General features: G+C 41.2%; 1 protein-coding gene across 1 annotated transcript; it reads right to left on the bottom strand.

Annotated features, from left to right (window-relative positions):
• Window positions 1-2,797: 2,797 nt before the first annotated feature.
• On the bottom strand, window positions 2,798-9,873 carry LOC118906311 (interleukin-36 alpha-like). Its single transcript, XM_036873787.1, is given in 7 exon segments — window positions 2,798-3,013; window positions 4,824-4,918; window positions 4,921-4,962; window positions 5,133-5,177; window positions 5,180-5,219; window positions 5,536-5,616; window positions 9,664-9,873. Coding segments are annotated over 7 exon segments (729 nt in total).
• Window positions 9,874-19,211: the final 9,338 nt, after the last annotated feature.

Here is a 19,211-nt window from a genome sequence, read left to right as displayed (position 1 = left end):
TTGCTTCCATGTAACTCACAACCACTGATCAGGGTTCTGTCCTCTGAAATCCACCACTGACTCTCTCCCTGGGAGTATTGCAATAACCCCTAACTGGTCTCCCTGGTTCTGTTCTTACCTCCTTAGAGTTAAACTTCCACCCAGCAGTGAGCAAGATCAAAGATGTCGATGTTGTCCCTTCACACCCCTGCTCATAACTCTTCAGTGGCTTCGCATCACACCCAGAAGCTCTCACCATGGCTTACACAAGCACACATAACCTTGCCCTTGCTTGTCTCTCCACACGCCTTCTATCCCTGCCCTTCCAACCCTCCTTGCTCTAACTGCACTGGCGTCTTGCTGATTCTCCCACCAGAGAGCTCATCCTCACAGTGAGCCTCTCCTGTTTCCCTGCAGGAGTGGGTTTCCCCAGATCATTATGGGGTTCACCCCCTCACTTCTATGCATTTTCAAGAAAAACAATCTCTAAATGATGTCTTCCCTGACTGCCCTATCTCAAAGAGCCCCCTCACTCATGCTCTGATTTCTAATTCTTCTCTATTATTTTCTTTATAAAATATATGTCTCCATGGCCATGGATATTTATCTGTGTATGTACATATGTATGTATGCATCATCCCAGTGTGATTCTTTTTTTTCTTTTTTTCTTTTCTTTTTTCTTTTCTTTTTTTTGGGGGGGCTGTGCCTCGAGGCTTGTGGGATCTTAGTTCCCCTCAACCAGGGCTCAAACCCAGGCCCCGGAAGTGAAAGCACCAAGTGCTAACCAATGGACCTCTAGGGAATTTCCTCAGTGTGATTCTTAATAGAGCTCCTTTTAGTCTCTTAAGAGTCTTGGTCACCTCACAGCTCTAGGAAAATTACCTACATAAGGAAAGGCAGAGGAGAAACAGGTCTACCTTTTCGTAGGAACCATGAGAAATGGAAAGCTCAGGGATTGCTGTGATATCTATCACCAGGAATAAATCTAATCTCTGACACTGATGTGGCCACTCAAATGCTGAAAGGCAGAAGGTGTTAGGATGGGATGAGGAGGTTGGGGCAATGCCTGCGGGGCCCAGGAAGTCATCAATGTGTTTGGAAAAATAGTATCTCCACATCTTTCTCCAAATCTTGGGACAAGTAAAAATATAATGGAAAGTAAAAAAATCACAACAAGAGAAATCATCATATAATGGAGAATGAAGTTTACCGACATGATGTGGGAAGAAACTTTATTTCATAAAAAGGTAGAAGAAGAGATAAACCTTTGTAATAAATATGCTCTAGATGAATGGGAGCCATGTCAGATTATGGCTTGTGAGTTCATGGAAAAAACCCACAGAAGACTCTCAGAAACCATTGCCAGGATGGGATGGGGGAACTTTCCAATTAGCTGTGCACTAGCATTATGCACTGAAATATGAAGTATGATTTCTATTAATGATGCTTTTTTTGTACCACCCACCCCAGTAGTGAAGCCAGGGGAAACCTGAGTTTAGGAAGATACCACATTCCCCAACTATCCTACTGGGTTCTTAGAAATGGGAGACTTCATGGGAACCTGCTTTACAAATGATAGAACTCCTTATGAATGCAAGGAATCAATATTATGATCGTGATATCTCATTAAAGTCATTCCATTCATAACAGAGCAGCTGATAGACAAAATTTTTATTTCACAAATTTAACTCTCCATGAGATCTAGTGATAATGCTTTAGGTGAAAGTTTCATAAACACCACTAGTTCTTCATTCAAACCAGCAGAATATATAACTTCACTGAGACACAAGCCACACCCAGGAGGGGCTCAGCTTTCTTTTATAAATTTATTTGTTGATTTTTTAATTTGTGGCTGCGTTGAGTCTTCGTTATTGCATGCAGGCTTTCTCTAGTTGCTGCGAGAGGGACTATTATTCATTGCAGTGGCTTCTCTTGTTGCAGAGCACGGGCTCTAGGTGCACGGGCTTCAATTGTTGTGGCACACGGGCTCAGTAGTTGTGGCTCGAGGACTCTAGAGTGCAGGCTCAGTAGTTGTGGTGCACGGACTTAGTTGCTCCATGGCATGTGGGATCTTCCCGGACCAGGGCTCAAACCCGTGTCCCCTGCATTGGCTGGTGGATTCTTAACCACTGTGCCACCAGGGAAGTCCCTAAGCTTTCTTTTTGGTCTTTTCTTTTATGGAATTTCTATGTCTGCTTCTTCCCACCAGGATTCAAAAGATCTTGATACAACGTCACAGAGAAATGTATCTGAAAATCTAGAGATCTGGACTCCAAATGAAAGAATCATCACCTTCATTTATTATTTGAAGCATAATTAGCAAGGATGTTAAGTAGAGTTTTCTTTATTATTTTTGTCAAGGTGTCTTAATTTAGCTACATGGCAATAGCAAAGACCCTCAGTTTCCCTGGACTGTTTTCCATGTGGCCCCTGGGAGAGCACATATAGCTCGGCCCAACATTGCATGGATGTTAAGTCATTGCATGGATGTATGGAGGGCAGTAAGGTACCCTTGGGTGAAAAGCCCAACCACAGATGTGTCCTTCCTTCTAGACTAAGAATTGACTGCTTATTCCCCTTTTAACCTGGTGTGTACTTTCAGAAATTGGACATAATTCTGGCAACTCTGCCTTCCCTTGTTGAATGGTCGATATGACAACGTTCATCTCAGAAGCACTATTATTTTTCTTTCTTTCTTTTTTAATTAAAGGATAGTTGATTTATAGTGCTGTGTTTCAGAAGCACTTCGAGAGCTAGAATGGAAGAAACCAAGACAAGATTCTCTGCCTGGAGAACCACCCGCAACCTTAGACCAACCTTAAGCCTGAAGTACAGTGAACCAAAAGTTAGTGGTGTAGGCTTTCCCCAGTTCTTGGGTAACAGTGAGAGGACAGCCTCCATTGGAACAGGAAGCAATGAACCAACCAGGAAAGGCTACAGACTCAAAGGTGGAGGTACTGCTGCTCTGGTCATGGTAGAAGGGAAAGGGCTTCACAGGCTCGGTTCGGCGGTACAGATCCATTATGTTCTGTTCCTGAAGGGTGAGGAGGAAGCGCCAGGGAGAAACATAACTGTTAAGAGTTGTTCCACATTCTTTACACACTAACAGTTCCTATCCAAGATAGTCTTCTCCATTCATTAAAACAGGCCTGGGAACCTCTATTTCATATTATACCATTAAAAATTATGAGCCTCAGATACTTTACAGATGTGAAGTTTATGAGTGAAACCTTAGACCACCAATTTCAGTGGTTCTTACTGCGAGCCTTTGAAGGAAAACAGTGTTGACATCAGAGTTTTTGAGAATACAAAGCACAGGTTTAGTCATTACCTGTTGCTTAGAAATGGAGAAAGCCAAGGAATATTTACATAACAGTTACCATGAATTTTGAATTCAAACAGAATTGTTTAAGGTCAGGTGTCTCCAACCTCAGAACTATTGACATTCTGGGTGGGATAATCCTTTGCTGTCAGGGGCTGTCTTGTGTACGGAGGGACAGTGGGATGTATAGCAGCATCCCTGGCCTCTACCCACCAGAGATCAGTAGCATATCACCCAGCCCCCAGTTGTGGCAACCAAAAATATCTCCAGACACTGACAAATTTCTGGGGAGCAAAATTGCCCCTTGTTGAAAACCACTGCTTTATATCCTGTCATCAAATTGAGTGTCTGCCTATGCTTGTTTGCTGAAAAAGGTCAAGAGATTTCCTAAAGCACACAGAAGCCTGGTTTGTGATCTTCCTATAACCTAAAATATTTCTTAAATAATGGAGAATAGCAATTACTAAAATGTTTGTTACAGAGAATTAAGTTTGTTCGCTTAAAGTTGAAAACTATCTCGTCAAAAAGATGTTTTAATTGGCTCATCCACCTAGTGATAATCTACTGCTGAAACCATCAGAGCTGATTTTACCCACACATCTACCATTAGCCCTCTCCATCAGCCAGTTCCGCACCCTTGGAGTCAACCAAATGTGGACCAAAAATATTTGGAAAAAACCAAAAAATTCCAGAAATTTCCAAAACGCAAAACTTGAATTTGCTGTGTGCTGGCAAATATTTACATAGGGTTTACATTGTATTAGGTATTATAAGCAATCTAGAGAGGATTTAAAGTAGAATATATGAGAGGATGTGCATAGGTTACATGCCTATATAGGTTATATAAGGAACTTGAGTATCCACTTTGGTATCCATAGCGGGTAGAGGGGTCCTACAACAAATCCCCTGCAGATACCAAGGGACAACTGTGTGTGTGTGTGTGTGCGTATGTTCTTTTTTTTAATTGGAGTATAATTGCTTTACAATGTTGTGTTAGTTTCTGCTGTATAATGAAGTGAATCAGCTATATGTATACATATATCCCCTCCTTCTTGGACATCCCTCCCACCCCTCCCCCATTCCACCCACCTGGGTCATCACAGAGCACCAATCTGAGCTTCCCGTGCTTTATAACAGGTTCCCGCTAGCTATCTATTTTACTCATGGTAGTGTATATATGTCAATCCTAATCTCCCAATTCGTCTCCTATATGTTCTATATCTACATTTATTCTATTGACGTCAGGAATAAATCTAAAAGCCTTCCTCTTTGCTGAATTATTTCTTAAGCAAGATAAGTGATTTTAGCAGATTAGTTTCAAAGCACCCCTGCAATTTTTTCTTATTCTCTCATAATATATGCGACCCAAAAAGAACCAAAAATAAATATGCATAAGGATAATAACTTGTCCTTTAAAAGATTCTTAAAAAGCTAGAGTTTCCATCAAATGAGCACTTTGTGAAATAAATGAGCTTCTCCCTCCTAGCCAGGCATGGACAAGACCCTTATTTGCCGTACTCACCTTAAGCTGCAGTGTGGGCTGCCCCTTGACCTCCGTGCAGAATAGGCAGAGCTCCGGCTCCTTCAGTCCCAGGTAGACGGGATTCCCTCTGTCCTCTCAAGTGTCTCCGTATAATTGCATGAGATTAAGCTAACAGTGACTGGGAACACAACATAGTCACAGAACAACACTATGATCACCCTCTAGTTCATTATTGCCAATGAGATATGCCCAGTTAACAAGCCTATTCATAGTGAATAAAAAGCTAAGCACACAACACACAACAGTACTGGCCAAAGAGACTGCCTTTGACAGATCTTGGCCACTCACCTGGATCCATAAGGTGCTTCCTTGGGACTGCTTTGAGGGTCTGGCCTTAAGGACCCATACCTGATGATTGACATCCTGAATATTCCCCTGAACAGGGTTTGCCCTGGAAAATACTGTAAAGAAACTCGAAATGCAAATGTAAGGATGAAGGTACAGAATGTCCCCCCTTTCCAATTTTTTGCCCTTCCACGTAGAACTTTACCTGAATCCTTACCTTTTTTATCCATTATTGGTGGTGATGTTTTAGAATTGCCAAGGTGTGAAGACATTTATGTGCAGACTGACCCCACGAGAGGACCTGAGTCAGTCCCAAGCCACCCTGAATCATAAGAAGAGCTGGTGACCAGCCCAATAATGACCCCAGTCAGAATCTACACTCCCAGAACTCACCTCACTCCCTCACCTGCTCACCTTCTTGGATGTAGCCTACCTTCCTGCAGAAGCAGTTGTACCTGTGAATCTTGTTCAGACCTAAACCCAGAGCCTTAAGAAGACAGGAGTGCCAAGGCCAGAGGCCCAGAAGCAAGAGAAGATCAAAGGTCAGCAGACTTTGTGGTTACAGAGGACCCCGTGTCCCTACCACTATGGACTATGGCTTCCTCTGTACTCGGGCGCTCTGATGGACTCCAATAAGGCCCAAGCCTTTGATCCATGTAGTGAAGGGAGGAGGTTCTGCCTCACTGGGGTTAGGACTGAACCTTGAGTATTTGTCAGTTCCTGGTGCCGGGGGATTCAGTGAGGCTTTATATAAAGAAATTTCAACGGAAGCAGGGTTGTGACCTGTCTATGCACCCTGAAAAAGGAGGCATGCTAAGCTTTTAAGAGCAGCCAGCAGGGAATATAGTCATCAACATTGAGTTTGAGGAAAGAAGTATTATGTGACTGCCCCATGGCCAATGACTAAACTCTGATACTGCAAAATGACACACGGTAATGTTATTCCTAAGAGTGGAAACCTACAGTAGGTGCAAGGTAGACTGAGAAAGGGATGGGTCCCCTAAGACCTGTGTAGGTTCTAAACACTCCTGGTCTAGTAACCATATCCCCTGCCAATCTCAGACAAAAAACAAAAAAAAAAACACCCCAGTATATGCTCCTCCAGCTTTTCAGAGCCCGTGTGCATGCTGCTTCTCCACTCAAGGGAGCCTCACCTGGGGCAAGGTCAACTCCTGCACACCTTGCCCCTCATGGACTCTACATTAGTGGGGAAGGGAGGTTGGCCCAGATACTCCAGTGCCCTGAGCTAGCAGACATGCATTAGGTTTTCCGCAAAGGGAAGCTGAGGCAGTGCTGGCAAGACTCTTCCCCAACCTTTCAGCCCATCTGAGTTCACTTTCTCTGTGGTGATTGCCAGCACCGGTCAGCTCCACACCTCAAGTGCTTGCATCTCAGGAGCAATCTCAACCGATTGCGGAAGGGACTGGTGAATACATGTCCCAGCCTCTTCGGCCTCTGGTGGGACAATGCTAATGTTTCTCATAAGGCTCCTAGCTACCTCATCAGCCTACCCGGCCACATAAAGACACCCTCATGTTCACACCCTATACCCTTCCAAGGAATTCTTGCTTCTCGATCTTGTGCTAGGTAGCCCCATAGCTGTCCTCTCGGGCGTGTGGAGTCATGAATCACCTACAATTAAATGTACAACAGCCTTCCTCGAGTCAAAACTGGGATTCAGAATCAAGCTGAGTCTATAAAGAGGTCCTGTCCCGAGTATCCATTAGAGTGAGTGGATTTCCATGCTCTGAGAAGAAAGTCCAGAGCTTATGACATCACCCCCATGCTCCTTATACAGGACTGGATGCACGTGGATATCTTAAGAGGAGGGGCTCTATGTCCTGCCATCAGGTACAAAGAAGCAAACATCCAGGACACATTGGTATGGATGCTGCATATACTAATGCAAACTCATTCAGGGCCACAGCTGAAAAACTATGTGTCCTTTCAGATTCCTTATTTCATCCTATAAATACATGGAGCTCTACATGGCCTGGAAATTTAGCCCACAGTGCCATTAGCGGAGGTGATGGGGGCTTCAGTGATACCAGATAACCCAAGACCTCTATGTATCTCTCCCTAGTATGGAAGTGGCATCCTTCATAGCCAAGGGGGTAGATGCTCCTGAGAAGGGAAATTGAGTCAAATGTGATGAAGGAAATTCTGTCTCTGCTAGAAAAGAACTCCATAAGAATACAATTTAGAGATACACCTGCCCCGCTCTCTTTAGCTAGCCAGAACTGGATTTGCCTTGGGATTTAGTTCCTTTGTCCATCCGTATCTATCTTTCACTTCTCAGTTTAAGGTCTAACATAGTCACCTCAGCCCCACAAATCCTTCCCAACTCTGATAGCATGATTCCCACCACTCAATTTGGCTATTGTTCACATATTGCCAGATTGTCACATGGAACTGTCCTCGTTCTGTACATCCTTGATGTTCAAAGTGTGGTCCATGGAGCAGCCACACTGGCATCGTCCAGCAGTTTGTCAGAAATGCAGAATCTCAGGCTCTACCCCAGATTTACAGAATCAGGACCTGAAATAAAAGAGCATTAAAACCACAATATGTTCTGTGCTGATATAGAACACACCCCTGCCAGCACTCTAGTCACATCAGTACAAAAAGAAAGAAGTCAGGATTCAGCGTCTGCCTGGGGCTGGGGAGTGGACAAGCCAATCAGATCTAGGCCCACCCTCACCTTTCCTCAGTCTCTGGAACCCATGGGGTAGGCTGTCTTGGCACTGAAAAAAGGGGGGAGAGATGAGAGTAGTAAAGAAAAGAAGTCATTCCTGGAAGGCTGTGGCCACGGACAGGCCCTCACAAGGATTTTCACTTTGAGTACTTACAGTTTGATTGAACCAGAAACTCTCAAACTGTATTTGGTTTAATTTAGGTCAAATACTTTCTACCAGAAGGAAAGAGAAAGTCTCTCTAGAGGAGGGCAGAGACACTCATATAATTTTTCAAAGATGACAAGCTGTAAGTAGTTGAAGATTACCAGGCATACAAGCAAACAAGATCACAAGAATAAGAACAAAAGGAAAGAAGGAAAGAAGAAAGAAAGAAAGAAAGAAAGAAAGAAAGAAAGAAAGAAAGAAAGAAAGAAAGAAAGAAAGAAAGAAAGAAAGAAAGAAAGAAGGAGAAAGAAAGAAAGAAAGAAAGAAAGAAAGAGAGAGAGAAAGAAAGAAAGAGAGAAAGAAAGAAAGAAAGAAAGAAAGAAAGAAAGAAAGAAAGAAAGAAAGAAAGAAAGAAAGAAAGAAAGAAAGAAAGAAAGAAAAGAAGGAAGGAAGGAAGGAAGGAAGGAAGAAAGAAAGAAAAGAAAGAAAGAAAGAAAGAAAGAAAGAAAGAGATAGAAACATACCCACACAGACATCAGATTTTGTAACTATTACACACAGAGCTTAAAACAACTGTCCTAAGCATGTTTCAGAAACAAATAACACAAATAAGAATATTTTTCTAGAATAGCAAATTTATGAAAAGTGGCAAATTTAGAAGTCAAACAGTATCTCTTGAACTGTAAAATACAATAAGCAAAATAAGCCAATATTTGTATTTGGCAACAGACAGCACACAGCAGAAGAATGATGTGAGAGAATGATGTCATCAAGGTGGTGGTTTAGAAATTTCTAGGGCTTGTCTCCTCCCAGAAACATCAATTTGAACAACTCTCTATGCACGAAAATACCTTCACAAGAGCTAAGGATTCAAGGTTAGGGATTACAGCACTTGGGTGGAGCACAGAAATAAGAAAAGATGCATTGAAGAAGGTAGGAAAGACAGTTTCACATTATTCCCGTCATCCTTACCCTATGGAGAGAGACATCCAACCTATGGGAGAAGGAGGTGAAGTGAGGACTTGATTTCACATTGGACTCCACCATCAGCCCACCCCAGCACCAGACCAGCTCTTGTGGCCCCAGGCTTTTGGCTGACCCCAGCATCAGGCCAGTTCCCATGGCCCCAGGGTCCTGGTGGGTGTGCACAAAACCAGGTTACCAGCCCACCCCAGCACCAGGCAGTTTCCCATGAACCCAGGCTCCAGGTAGGCTCCTGACCCTCACTAGCACTAGGTTGACTCCATGGCCCCAGGTTCCCAGCCTACCCCAGCACCAGGATGGCTTCTACAGACCTAAACTCCAGATGAACTTTCATGAAACTAGGCTCTTGGACTGCACCAGTGCAAGGCTGGTACCATTGGCCCCAGGGTCCAGGCAGGCTCCTGTGGACCCAGGCTCCTGACTCACCCCAGCACCAGGCAGCCCCCGTGGCCTCAGGCTTTAGGCAGGCCACCCTGGACTAGGCTCTAGGCAGGCTCCTATGGATGCAGGCTCCCAGCCCAACCCAGCACTGACTGCCCACACAGCCATAGCTTTCAGACTGACTCCCACGGCCCCAACCTCCAGGCTGGCCCCATGGATTCAACCTCCAGGTTGGCCCCATGAGGCCTGGAACTATAGGCTACAGGATGAGTCCTACAGCCCCAGTTTTCAGGCTCACCCAAATGCCAGGGTGACCTAGGTAGCCCCACCTTCCAGGCCAGCTCCTGTGAACCCAGAATCCAGGCCTGTCCCAGCACCAGGCCAGATCCTGTGGACCCAGATGCCAGGTCCACCCCAGGGGTCCCTAGCACCTGACTGGCCTGCACAGACCCACGATCCAGGCCCACCCACGCAGACTCAGGTTCCAGGCTTACCACCACAAACTCAGGCACCTGGCCAGACCCAGTGAACTCAGGCATAGTGTAGCCCCTGTGGATCCAAGCACTAGGTATAGCCACCTGCTGACCCAGGCACCAGACCTGCCTGTCCAACGACTCCAGGAGCAAGCCCACCAATGGACACCACCAGATGCCTCACTCAGAATCTCTGGACAGGCTGACTGGTGAAGGGCTTTCCCTTCCAAACCTGGACTGCGAAGACTGGAAGAAGCAACTACTTCTTTAAATGCACAGACACCAATGAAGGCCACAAGGATCACAAATAATAAGAAAACATGACACCAAAGGAAACTAATATAGCTCCAATGACTGACCCTAAAGTAGAGGAGATAAATGGACTGGCAAATAATTCTGAATAATCCTCTAAAGAAATTTAGTGAACTATAAGAACACACAGACAACAAAACAAAATTAGAAAAATAATGCATTTTTTAAAAAATGAGTCCAAGAAAGAAACAGAAACCATTAAATATCTATAAAAAACAAACAGAAATCCTAGAGTTGAAGGACTCTTCAACTCTGCAATGACTGATCTGAAGAATTCCATAGACAGCTTCAATAGCAGACTTGATCTAACAGAAGAAGGAATTAGAGGAACAGAAGACAAGTCATTTGAAATTATTCAGTCAGAGGAGAAAAAAAATAATAATTAAAAATGAAGAAGAGGACTTCTATATCAAGATGGTGGTGTACAAAATCCTGAACTCACATCCCATGGACACAACAAATCTACAGCTGTATATGAAATACTTTCCTCTGAAAAAGACCTGAAAACTAACTGAACAGTGCATCCACAACAAAGGATAAAAGGGCCACATTTAGAGGGGTAGGAGGGGCAGAGACTTGGTCTCACCAAAAACCCCACCTTAGGTATGGCAACCCACAAGTGGGAGAGGTCTCAAAAGACTATGGAGCTTTACCCTGAAGAGTGAGGGGTTTATGTTCCACATCAGGCATCCCAAATCCTCAGGACCTATGCCAGAGGGATGAGCCCACAAAACTTTGGCTTTGAAAACCAACAGGGTTTATGTCCAGAAAAAACCATAGAGCTGTAGGGAATGGAGAACCTGCTCTTAAAGGGCTCATGAACTGACTCACTTGCCCTGTGACCTCACACAGGAGTGGCAGTTTAAAGGGCGGCTGGGCTGTGTGTGGAGGAGATACACTTGCTGGTCTTGGGGTGACTTCCAGAGAGGCAGGAACCTGCTGAGACTCTCTCTGGGAATGGTGGGCATCATCTTTGAGTTCTCTTTCTGCCTTGCTAGTGTCAGCATTGGTGGTGCCATTTTGGCACTCTCCCTCTCACCTGCTAGAGCCAGTAGGCGCACCACACCACACCATGCCACAGCTGTGGTCCTGCTACATCTAGCAATTACCCACAGCCCACACAGGGATGTCCCTTGAGTGCCTAGCTCTGGTGGCCAGGGAAATAGTGCATCTGGGCCCCATGGGTCATCTCTGCACAAGACCACTCCTTTAAGACTGGGAGAGGTAGCTGTTTCACCTAATAATACATAGAAACAAACACAGAGAGTCAAGCAAAACGGGGAGTCAGAGGAATATGTTCCAAATGAAAAAAACAAGATAAAACATCAGAAAAAGACCCTAATGAAACAGAGATAAGTAATCTACCTGATAAAAAGTTCAAAGTAATGGTCATAAAGATGCTTATGAAACTTGAAAGAAGAATAGATGAACACAGTGAGAACTTTAACAAAGAGACAGAAAATATAAGAAGGTATGAAAGAGAAGTCACAGAGCTGAAGAATACAATAGCGTAACTGAAAAAATACACTAGAGGGGTTAAACAGCAGACCAGATGAAGTAGAAGAATGGATCAGTGACCTCAAAGAGAGGGTACTGGAAATGACCCAAACAGAGCAACAAAAAGAAAAAAGAATTTTAAAAAGTGAAAATAGCTTAAGAGACCTATGGGACAACAAGAAGCAGAATAGCATCCACATTGTAGTGGTCCCAGAAGAAGAAAGAGAAAAAGGGGCAGAAAACTTATTTGAAGTAATAATGGCTGAAAACCTCTAACCTGTGGAAGGAAACAGACATTCAGGACAAGGCAGCACAGAGAGTTCCAAATAAGATGAACCCAAATAGATCTACACCAGGACAAATAATAATTAAAATGTCAAAAGTTAGAGATAATCTTAAAAACAGCAACTTGTTACCTACAAAAGAACCCCCATAAGCTGACTTTTAAGCAGAAACTTTGCGGGCCAGCAGGGAGTGACATGATATATTCTAAGTACTGAAAGGAAAAAAACTTCAACCAAGAATACTCTACCTGGCAAACTTATCATTCAGAATTGAAGGAAAGATTAAGAGATTTCCAGATAAGCAAAAGATGAAAGAGTTTGTCACCACTAAAATGACCCTAAAAGAAATGTTATAGGGACTTCTTTAAGCAGAAAAGAAAAAGTACCAACTAGTAACAAGAAAATATATGAAGATAAAAATCTCACTGGTAAAGACAAATATGTACTAAAGGTAGGGGATTAACCACTATTTATGGTTATAACCTATTATAAAGCTACTCTGAAGGTTAAAAGACAAAGGAAAGTAATAAAATTAACTATGACCACAATAGTTGGTTAAAGGATACTAAAAATAAAAATATATAAACTGTGACATCAAATATATAAAATATGACATCAAAAACATAGCATGGAGTAGGGGATACAAATGTAGAGTTTTTAGAATGTGTCCAAACTTAAGTTGCTATCAACTTAATATATTTTTAAGTTGTATATATATATACACACATATATCTACAATATATATATAATGTTATATGTGAACTTCATGGTAATCACTAAGCAAAAACATACAATAGGTACACAAAAACCATAAGAAAGGAATCTAAATGTTACACTAAAGAAAGTCCCCAAACCACAAGGGAAGAGAGCAAGAGAAGAAGAAAAGGGCAGAGAGGAACTATGAAAACCATTAGAAAACAATTAACAATACGGAAATAAATACATACCTATCAATAATTACTTTAAATGCAAATAGACTAAACTCTTCAATCAAAAGACATAGAGCGGCTGAATGGATAAAAAACAAGACCCATCTATATGTTGTATACAAGAGATTCACTTCAATCTAAGAACACACACAGACTAAAAGTTAAGGAATGGAAAAAAAATATTCTATGCAAATGGAAACAAAAAAAGCTGGGGTAGCTATACTTATATCAGACAAAATAGACGTCAAAACGAAGACTGTAATACAGGACAAAGAAAGGCATTACATAACAATAAAGGGATCAATCCAATGACAGGATATAACATTTGTAAATATTTATGCACCAGACATAGGAACACCTAAATATATAAAGCAAATACTAACAAACCTAAAGGGAGAAATTAACAGCAATACAATAACAGTAGAGGAATTTAATACCCCACTTATATTAATGAATAGATCATCCAGACACAAAGTCAATGAGGAAACATCAGCCTTAAACAACACATTAGACTACATAGAGTTAATAGAAACATATAGATTATTCCATCCAAAATCAGCAGAATACACATTCTTCTCAAGTGCACATGGAACATTCTCCAGAACATATCATGTTAGCCACAAAACAAGTCTCAAAACATTTAAGGAGACTGAAATCATATAAGCATCTTTTCCTATCACAGTGGTATGAAACTAGAAAGCAATTATGAGAATAAAACTAGAAAAACCATGTGTTAATCATTTAACTCTAGTGTAAAGGTTAAAGAGCAAAATTATTAAAAATAACTCTAATTTCAATAATTTATTAAGGGATACACAATATAAAAAGAGGTAAACTGAGAAATCAAAAACATAAAATATTGGGATAGGAGTAAAAAGGTAGAGTTTTGTATATGATTGAAGTTAAGTTGTTATCAGCTTAAAATAGGCTGTTATACCTATACGATGCTTAAGTAAGTCTCATGGTAATCACAAAATAAAAACCCACAGTAAATACACAAGTGATAAAGGGAAAGAATTAAATCATACCACTATGAAAAAATCATCCATTCACAAAAGAAGACAGCAAGAGAGAAAGAAAGAAATAAGAAATTATGAAACAGCAAGAAAATAATTAATAAGATAGCATTAGTAAGTTCTTACCTATCAATAATTACTTTAAGTTTAAATGGATTAAATAATTCAATTAAAAGGCATAATGTGCCTGAATGGACAAAAAAAAAAAAACAAGACCCAACTATATATACTGCCCACAAGAGACTCACTATAGTTTTAAGGACACATATAGACTCATGGTGAAGAAATGAAAAAAGAGATTCCTTGTCCAAAAAAGGGCAAGGGTGGCTATACTTATATCAGACAAAATAGATTTTAAGTCAGAAACTGTAACAAGAGACAACGAAGGTCATTATATAATGATAAAGGGGTTAATTCATCAAGAGGATAGAATCATTGTGTATGTATGTATGTGTATATATATATATATATATATATATATGCACACACACACACACACACACACACACACACACACCCAACATCAGAGTACAAAACATATTCAGCAAATACTAACCATTCTGAAGAGAAAAATAGACAATAATGCAATAATTGTAGGGAACTTTAATACCCCATTTTCACAATGGAGAGATTATCCAGAGAGAAAATCAATAAGGAAACATTGGACTTGAACTACACTTTAGATCAAGTGAACCTAACAGACATATTCAGAACATTCCACCCAACAGAAGCAGAATACACATTCTTCTCAAGCACACACAGATATTCTCCAAGATAGATCATATATTAGGTCACAAAACTAGCCTTAACAAATGTAAGAATATTAAAATCATACCAAGCATCTTTCCTGACCACAATGGTATAAAACTAGAAATCAGTAAGAAGAGGAAAAGTGGAAAATTAACAAACATGTGGAAATTAAACAACATGCACCTGAGTAACTAATGGGTCAAAGAAAAAAAATCAAAAGGGAAATAATAAAATACCTTGAACCAAACAAAAATGGAAACACAGTATAACAAAACTTCTGGGATGCAGCAAAAGCAGTGCTAAGAGGAAAGTTTATAATGATAAACACATTAAGAAAAGAGAAAGATTTCAAATAAACAATTTAGCTTTATATCTCAAGGAACTAGAAAAGGAAGAGCAAGCTAAGCCCAATGCTCACAGAAGAAAGAAAATTACAAAGATCAGAGCAGAAATAAATGAAATAGAGACCAGAAAAATAACAGAAAAGATCAATGAAACTAAGACTTTGTTTTTGAAAAGATAAATATAACTGACAAATCTTTAGCTAGACTAATTAAGAAAAAAAGAGAGAGGACTCAAATCAAATCATAAATGAAAGAGAAGACATTACAACTTACATCACATAAATACAAAGGATCACAAGAGACCACTATAAACAATTATACACCAACAAATTTAACAACTAGAAGAAATTCCTAGAAACATACAACTTATCAAGACTGTATCATGAAGAAAGAGAAAATCTGAACAGACTAAAAATGAATAAAGAGATTAATCAGTAATCAAAAACTTTCCAACAAAGAAAAGCCCAGGACCAGATGTTTCACTGGTGAATTCTACTAAACATTTAAAGAATTAACTTCTCAAACTCTTCCAAAAAACTGAAGAAGTGGAAACCATCCCAAACTCTTTTTACGAGGCTAGCATTATTGTGACACCAAAGCCAGATAAGGACAATATAAGAAAAGAAAACTGCAGCGCCCAGTAGAATGCATTCCCACTTATCAAGGATGACTTTGCAAACTATTAGTAACAGAGACGAATGCTGAGCCCCTGATAAGGCAATATTCTTCAAGGAAACCAACTAATCTCATGGTGACAAGTTACTACAATAGATCTCTTCCCTCTTAGAAGGGCAGCAGTTTGTCCTCACAGGGATTGATACATATGCCTTTCCTGCCTTCAGAGCCTCAGCCATCACTATTATGGGATGCCTGATCTACAGGCATGGAATCCCACACAAGATAGCATCCAAGCAGAGAATTCATTTTATATTGAAGGAGGGGCTAAAACAGACCCATAACCATTGAATCCATTCAGTAGTATGCTGGTAAATTTTTAACTATTGACTTCCTAGGAAGTAAACAAACAGAATATAAGCCATGACTTGTAGTACTTGTCAATTTCTATGGTGTAAATATTCCCACCTTGGCCAATTTCAAGCAACCAACTGGCTTTCAAAATCTGAAAATGTAACATTTGGCTTTTGCAAGCCAGTATGAGCCAACTCCACTACTTCCCTGGATCTATTGGTCCATCCAGAAGTAGTCACCTTAATGGAGCATTGGGTGGCCTGCTGAAGGTACAACTAAAGTACCTCTAAGTGGCAATACTCTGGGAGGATGGGAAGACACACTTCAGGATGCAGCATATGCAGGAGGAGGTAGAGTGTCTTTTACACACGAAGGCAGGGACTAGTACACTTGTAATACCTGAGGAACTCAGGTGATCTGTTTGGGTACCTCTTGGTATTCCTTTGCCTAACTGTAACTGTGACCAAATACACGCAGCAACCTCAGCCTAAGAAGAACATGATTACCAGACGGTCAGACTCCTCAGGAATGAGGGTTTTGGTTATATCACCAGAAAAGCCACTAAGACCTGCCAACGTGATAGCTGAGGATAAGGGGAATCCAGAATAGGTAGTGGAGAAGGAAGACAGTGAAAATCAGTCACAGCCCTGGGACCAACTGCAGAAAGAGGTGCAGTACTCCATCCATTAACATGCTGCTTCTCAGTTTCTCCTCAGGAAAAGAAACCCATGGGAATCAAGGTGGATCTGCTCCCAAACACGTGTAGAGGAGATTCATGCAGCACAAGTGTGGAGTGAGGTGACCACAGAGGTTTGCCTCTCAGATCTCCCTTTAAGAGACCCTGTCACAGGAGAACAGTCAGCAGACAGCCTCAGGCTGCTGCAACTTCGGATCCACTGCTGTGTTCCTGCCAAGGCTACTCTCCCTGGGCTGCTCCCAGCCAACGTCTGAGAGCAGCAGGGCACCTAGAGCCAGACCTTCTTCACAACAAAGAAGGCTCTACAGGTTAAGTTTTGCTCTGGGGCTCCTCATCAGTCTTGTCAAGTCTTTTTCAGAGTTTTCACAGCTGCACTGCAGACTGAGGCTCTTCCTCCCACTCTTTCTCCCCTGTTTTCTATCACTGGTGTCAGTCCTGCATTATGATTTGAAGGCCCTTCCTGACTACCCCTGATCCCTCCTCCCCATATCTATCATGTACATTTCTCCCAATAAATTTATTGCATGTCTTATTTCACCTTGGTGTCTTCTCTTCAAGGCACCCAAACTGACATGACAGAACCATGAATGAATCTCAGGAACATGAGGCAAGATGTAAAAGAATACAAGCAATATGATTTCAGTTATATAAAGTCTAAAAGTGTGCAAAACTAATTAACATCTATTTTAGGGACTTATACATATGTGGTAAAACTATAACAAAATGCAAGGGAAACATAACTATCAAATTTAGGATGACAGTTACATCTGAGGGAAGGAAGGGAAGGCTATAGAATGGAAAATGAACACACAGGTGTTCTAAAGGTCTTCTGTTTCTTCAGCTGAGGGGTGAGTTCATGTGGGTCCCTCTTAATTATATCTTGGATATATTTGTTATAAATATTCCTTATACCTACTCAATATTTATGTCAACATATAGAAAGTGGGTCCCAGACTTCTCTGGTGGCGCAGTGGTTAAGAATCCGCCTACCAATGCAGGGGACACAGGTTGGAGCCCTGGTCCGGGAAGATCCCACATGCCGCTGAGCAACTAAGCCCATGTGCCACAACTACTGAGCCCACGTACCGCAACTACTGAAGCCTGCACGCCTAGAGCCCATGCTCCGCAACAAGAGAAGCCACCGCAATGAGAAGCCTGAGCACGGCAACGAAGAGTAGCCCCTGCTCGCCGCAACTAGAGAAAGCCCGCGCACAGTAACAAAGACCCAATGCAGCCAATAAATTAATAAGTAAATAAAATTTTGAAAAAAAGAGAGAAAGTGGGTCCTGAAGAGATTTCCTGAATTTTCTGGAAATAATAAGAATAATACAACAACAATATCTATCATTTATTGTTTACCATAATTTCATTCCTTCATTAAATTCTCATAACAATTTCTTAAAAGCCGTATGTAACAATTATTTTAAAAGCCATGTGTAAAGCAGAAGAAAACAAAAGCTAAAATATTAATTATTTAAAAGGTAGAAACAAATCAGACATCAGTAAAAAAAAAAGATAAAAAATAAATTCAGTCATATAGGAAAGACAGTAATGCTTTCATCTAAATTTTACAAAAAGAAAAAATAAAATCATTTATCAAAGCTTTAAGTATAAATATTCAGATATTACAATCACCAAACATAGATCTGTGAAGAACGAAAACATTTAGTCCCTCTTCATAGACTTGGGCATTAATCTAGACAACCTCAGGGCGAGGTCCTGCAGGCAAAGCAATGGTACATCCTCCAAGTGGGAAAAAAGAAGGGCCACTTCCCCATCCTATAGCTTATAGTCGACTGGCAAAATTAGCAATCACAATTTGCTTAAACCGGAAAGAGCACTATTGACAAAGGAAAATTATTTTAAATTCAAATGTTAAGGGTTAGACAACTGATGATGTACTTGAAAACATTTTTTAATTTACTTTTTTGAAGTATAGTTGATTTACAATGTTGTGTTAATTTCTTCTATACAGCAAAGTGATTCAGTTATACATATATATGCATATATATATATATGCATTATTTTTCATATTCTTTTCCATAGTATTTTATCCCAGGATATTGAATATAGTTCCCTGTGCTATACAGTAGGACCTTGTTGTTTATCCATCCTGTATATAAGAGTTTGCATCTAATCCCAACCTCCCACTCCATCCCTTCCCCACCCTCCTTTTCCCTTGGCAGCCACAAGTCTTTTCTCTATGTCTGTGAGTCTCTTTCTGGAAAACATCATTTTTAAAAGACCATGAACACAGCCTGAGTTTTCCACATAGAAAAATAAAATTTGTCACCAGTCCTCTTAGCTCTGATCTCTCTACTTCTCAAAACAAAATTTTCTCCTAAATGTGGCTAGTGTTTTCCCAGGCCTCACCAGCTCCTAGGAAGGGGTCACACCAACAATGATGGCCCATCTATGAGCTGGCTTACACAAAGGTATGGGTAGGGAGTGGTTCACCACTGTAACGCTGAGAGCTGGCCTTTTCTGTCCTCCCTGCCCCACTCCCTCTCCACCCCCAGCCCCTGCAGATGACATGTGCCTCTTCCCCTGTAGCCTGGGAACGAGATTTGGTTACCAACCCATATGACAGGGGGAGATTTCCGAGT

This window comes from Balaenoptera musculus, chromosome 13 (genome assembly GCF_009873245.2).
Source record: "Balaenoptera musculus isolate JJ_BM4_2016_0621 chromosome 13, mBalMus1.pri.v3, whole genome shotgun sequence".
Taxonomy (NCBI): domain Eukaryota; kingdom Metazoa; phylum Chordata; class Mammalia; order Artiodactyla; family Balaenopteridae; genus Balaenoptera; species Balaenoptera musculus.
The sequence above is the reverse complement of the archived record's forward strand: the minus strand, read 5'-3'. Positions and strand labels throughout refer to the sequence as shown.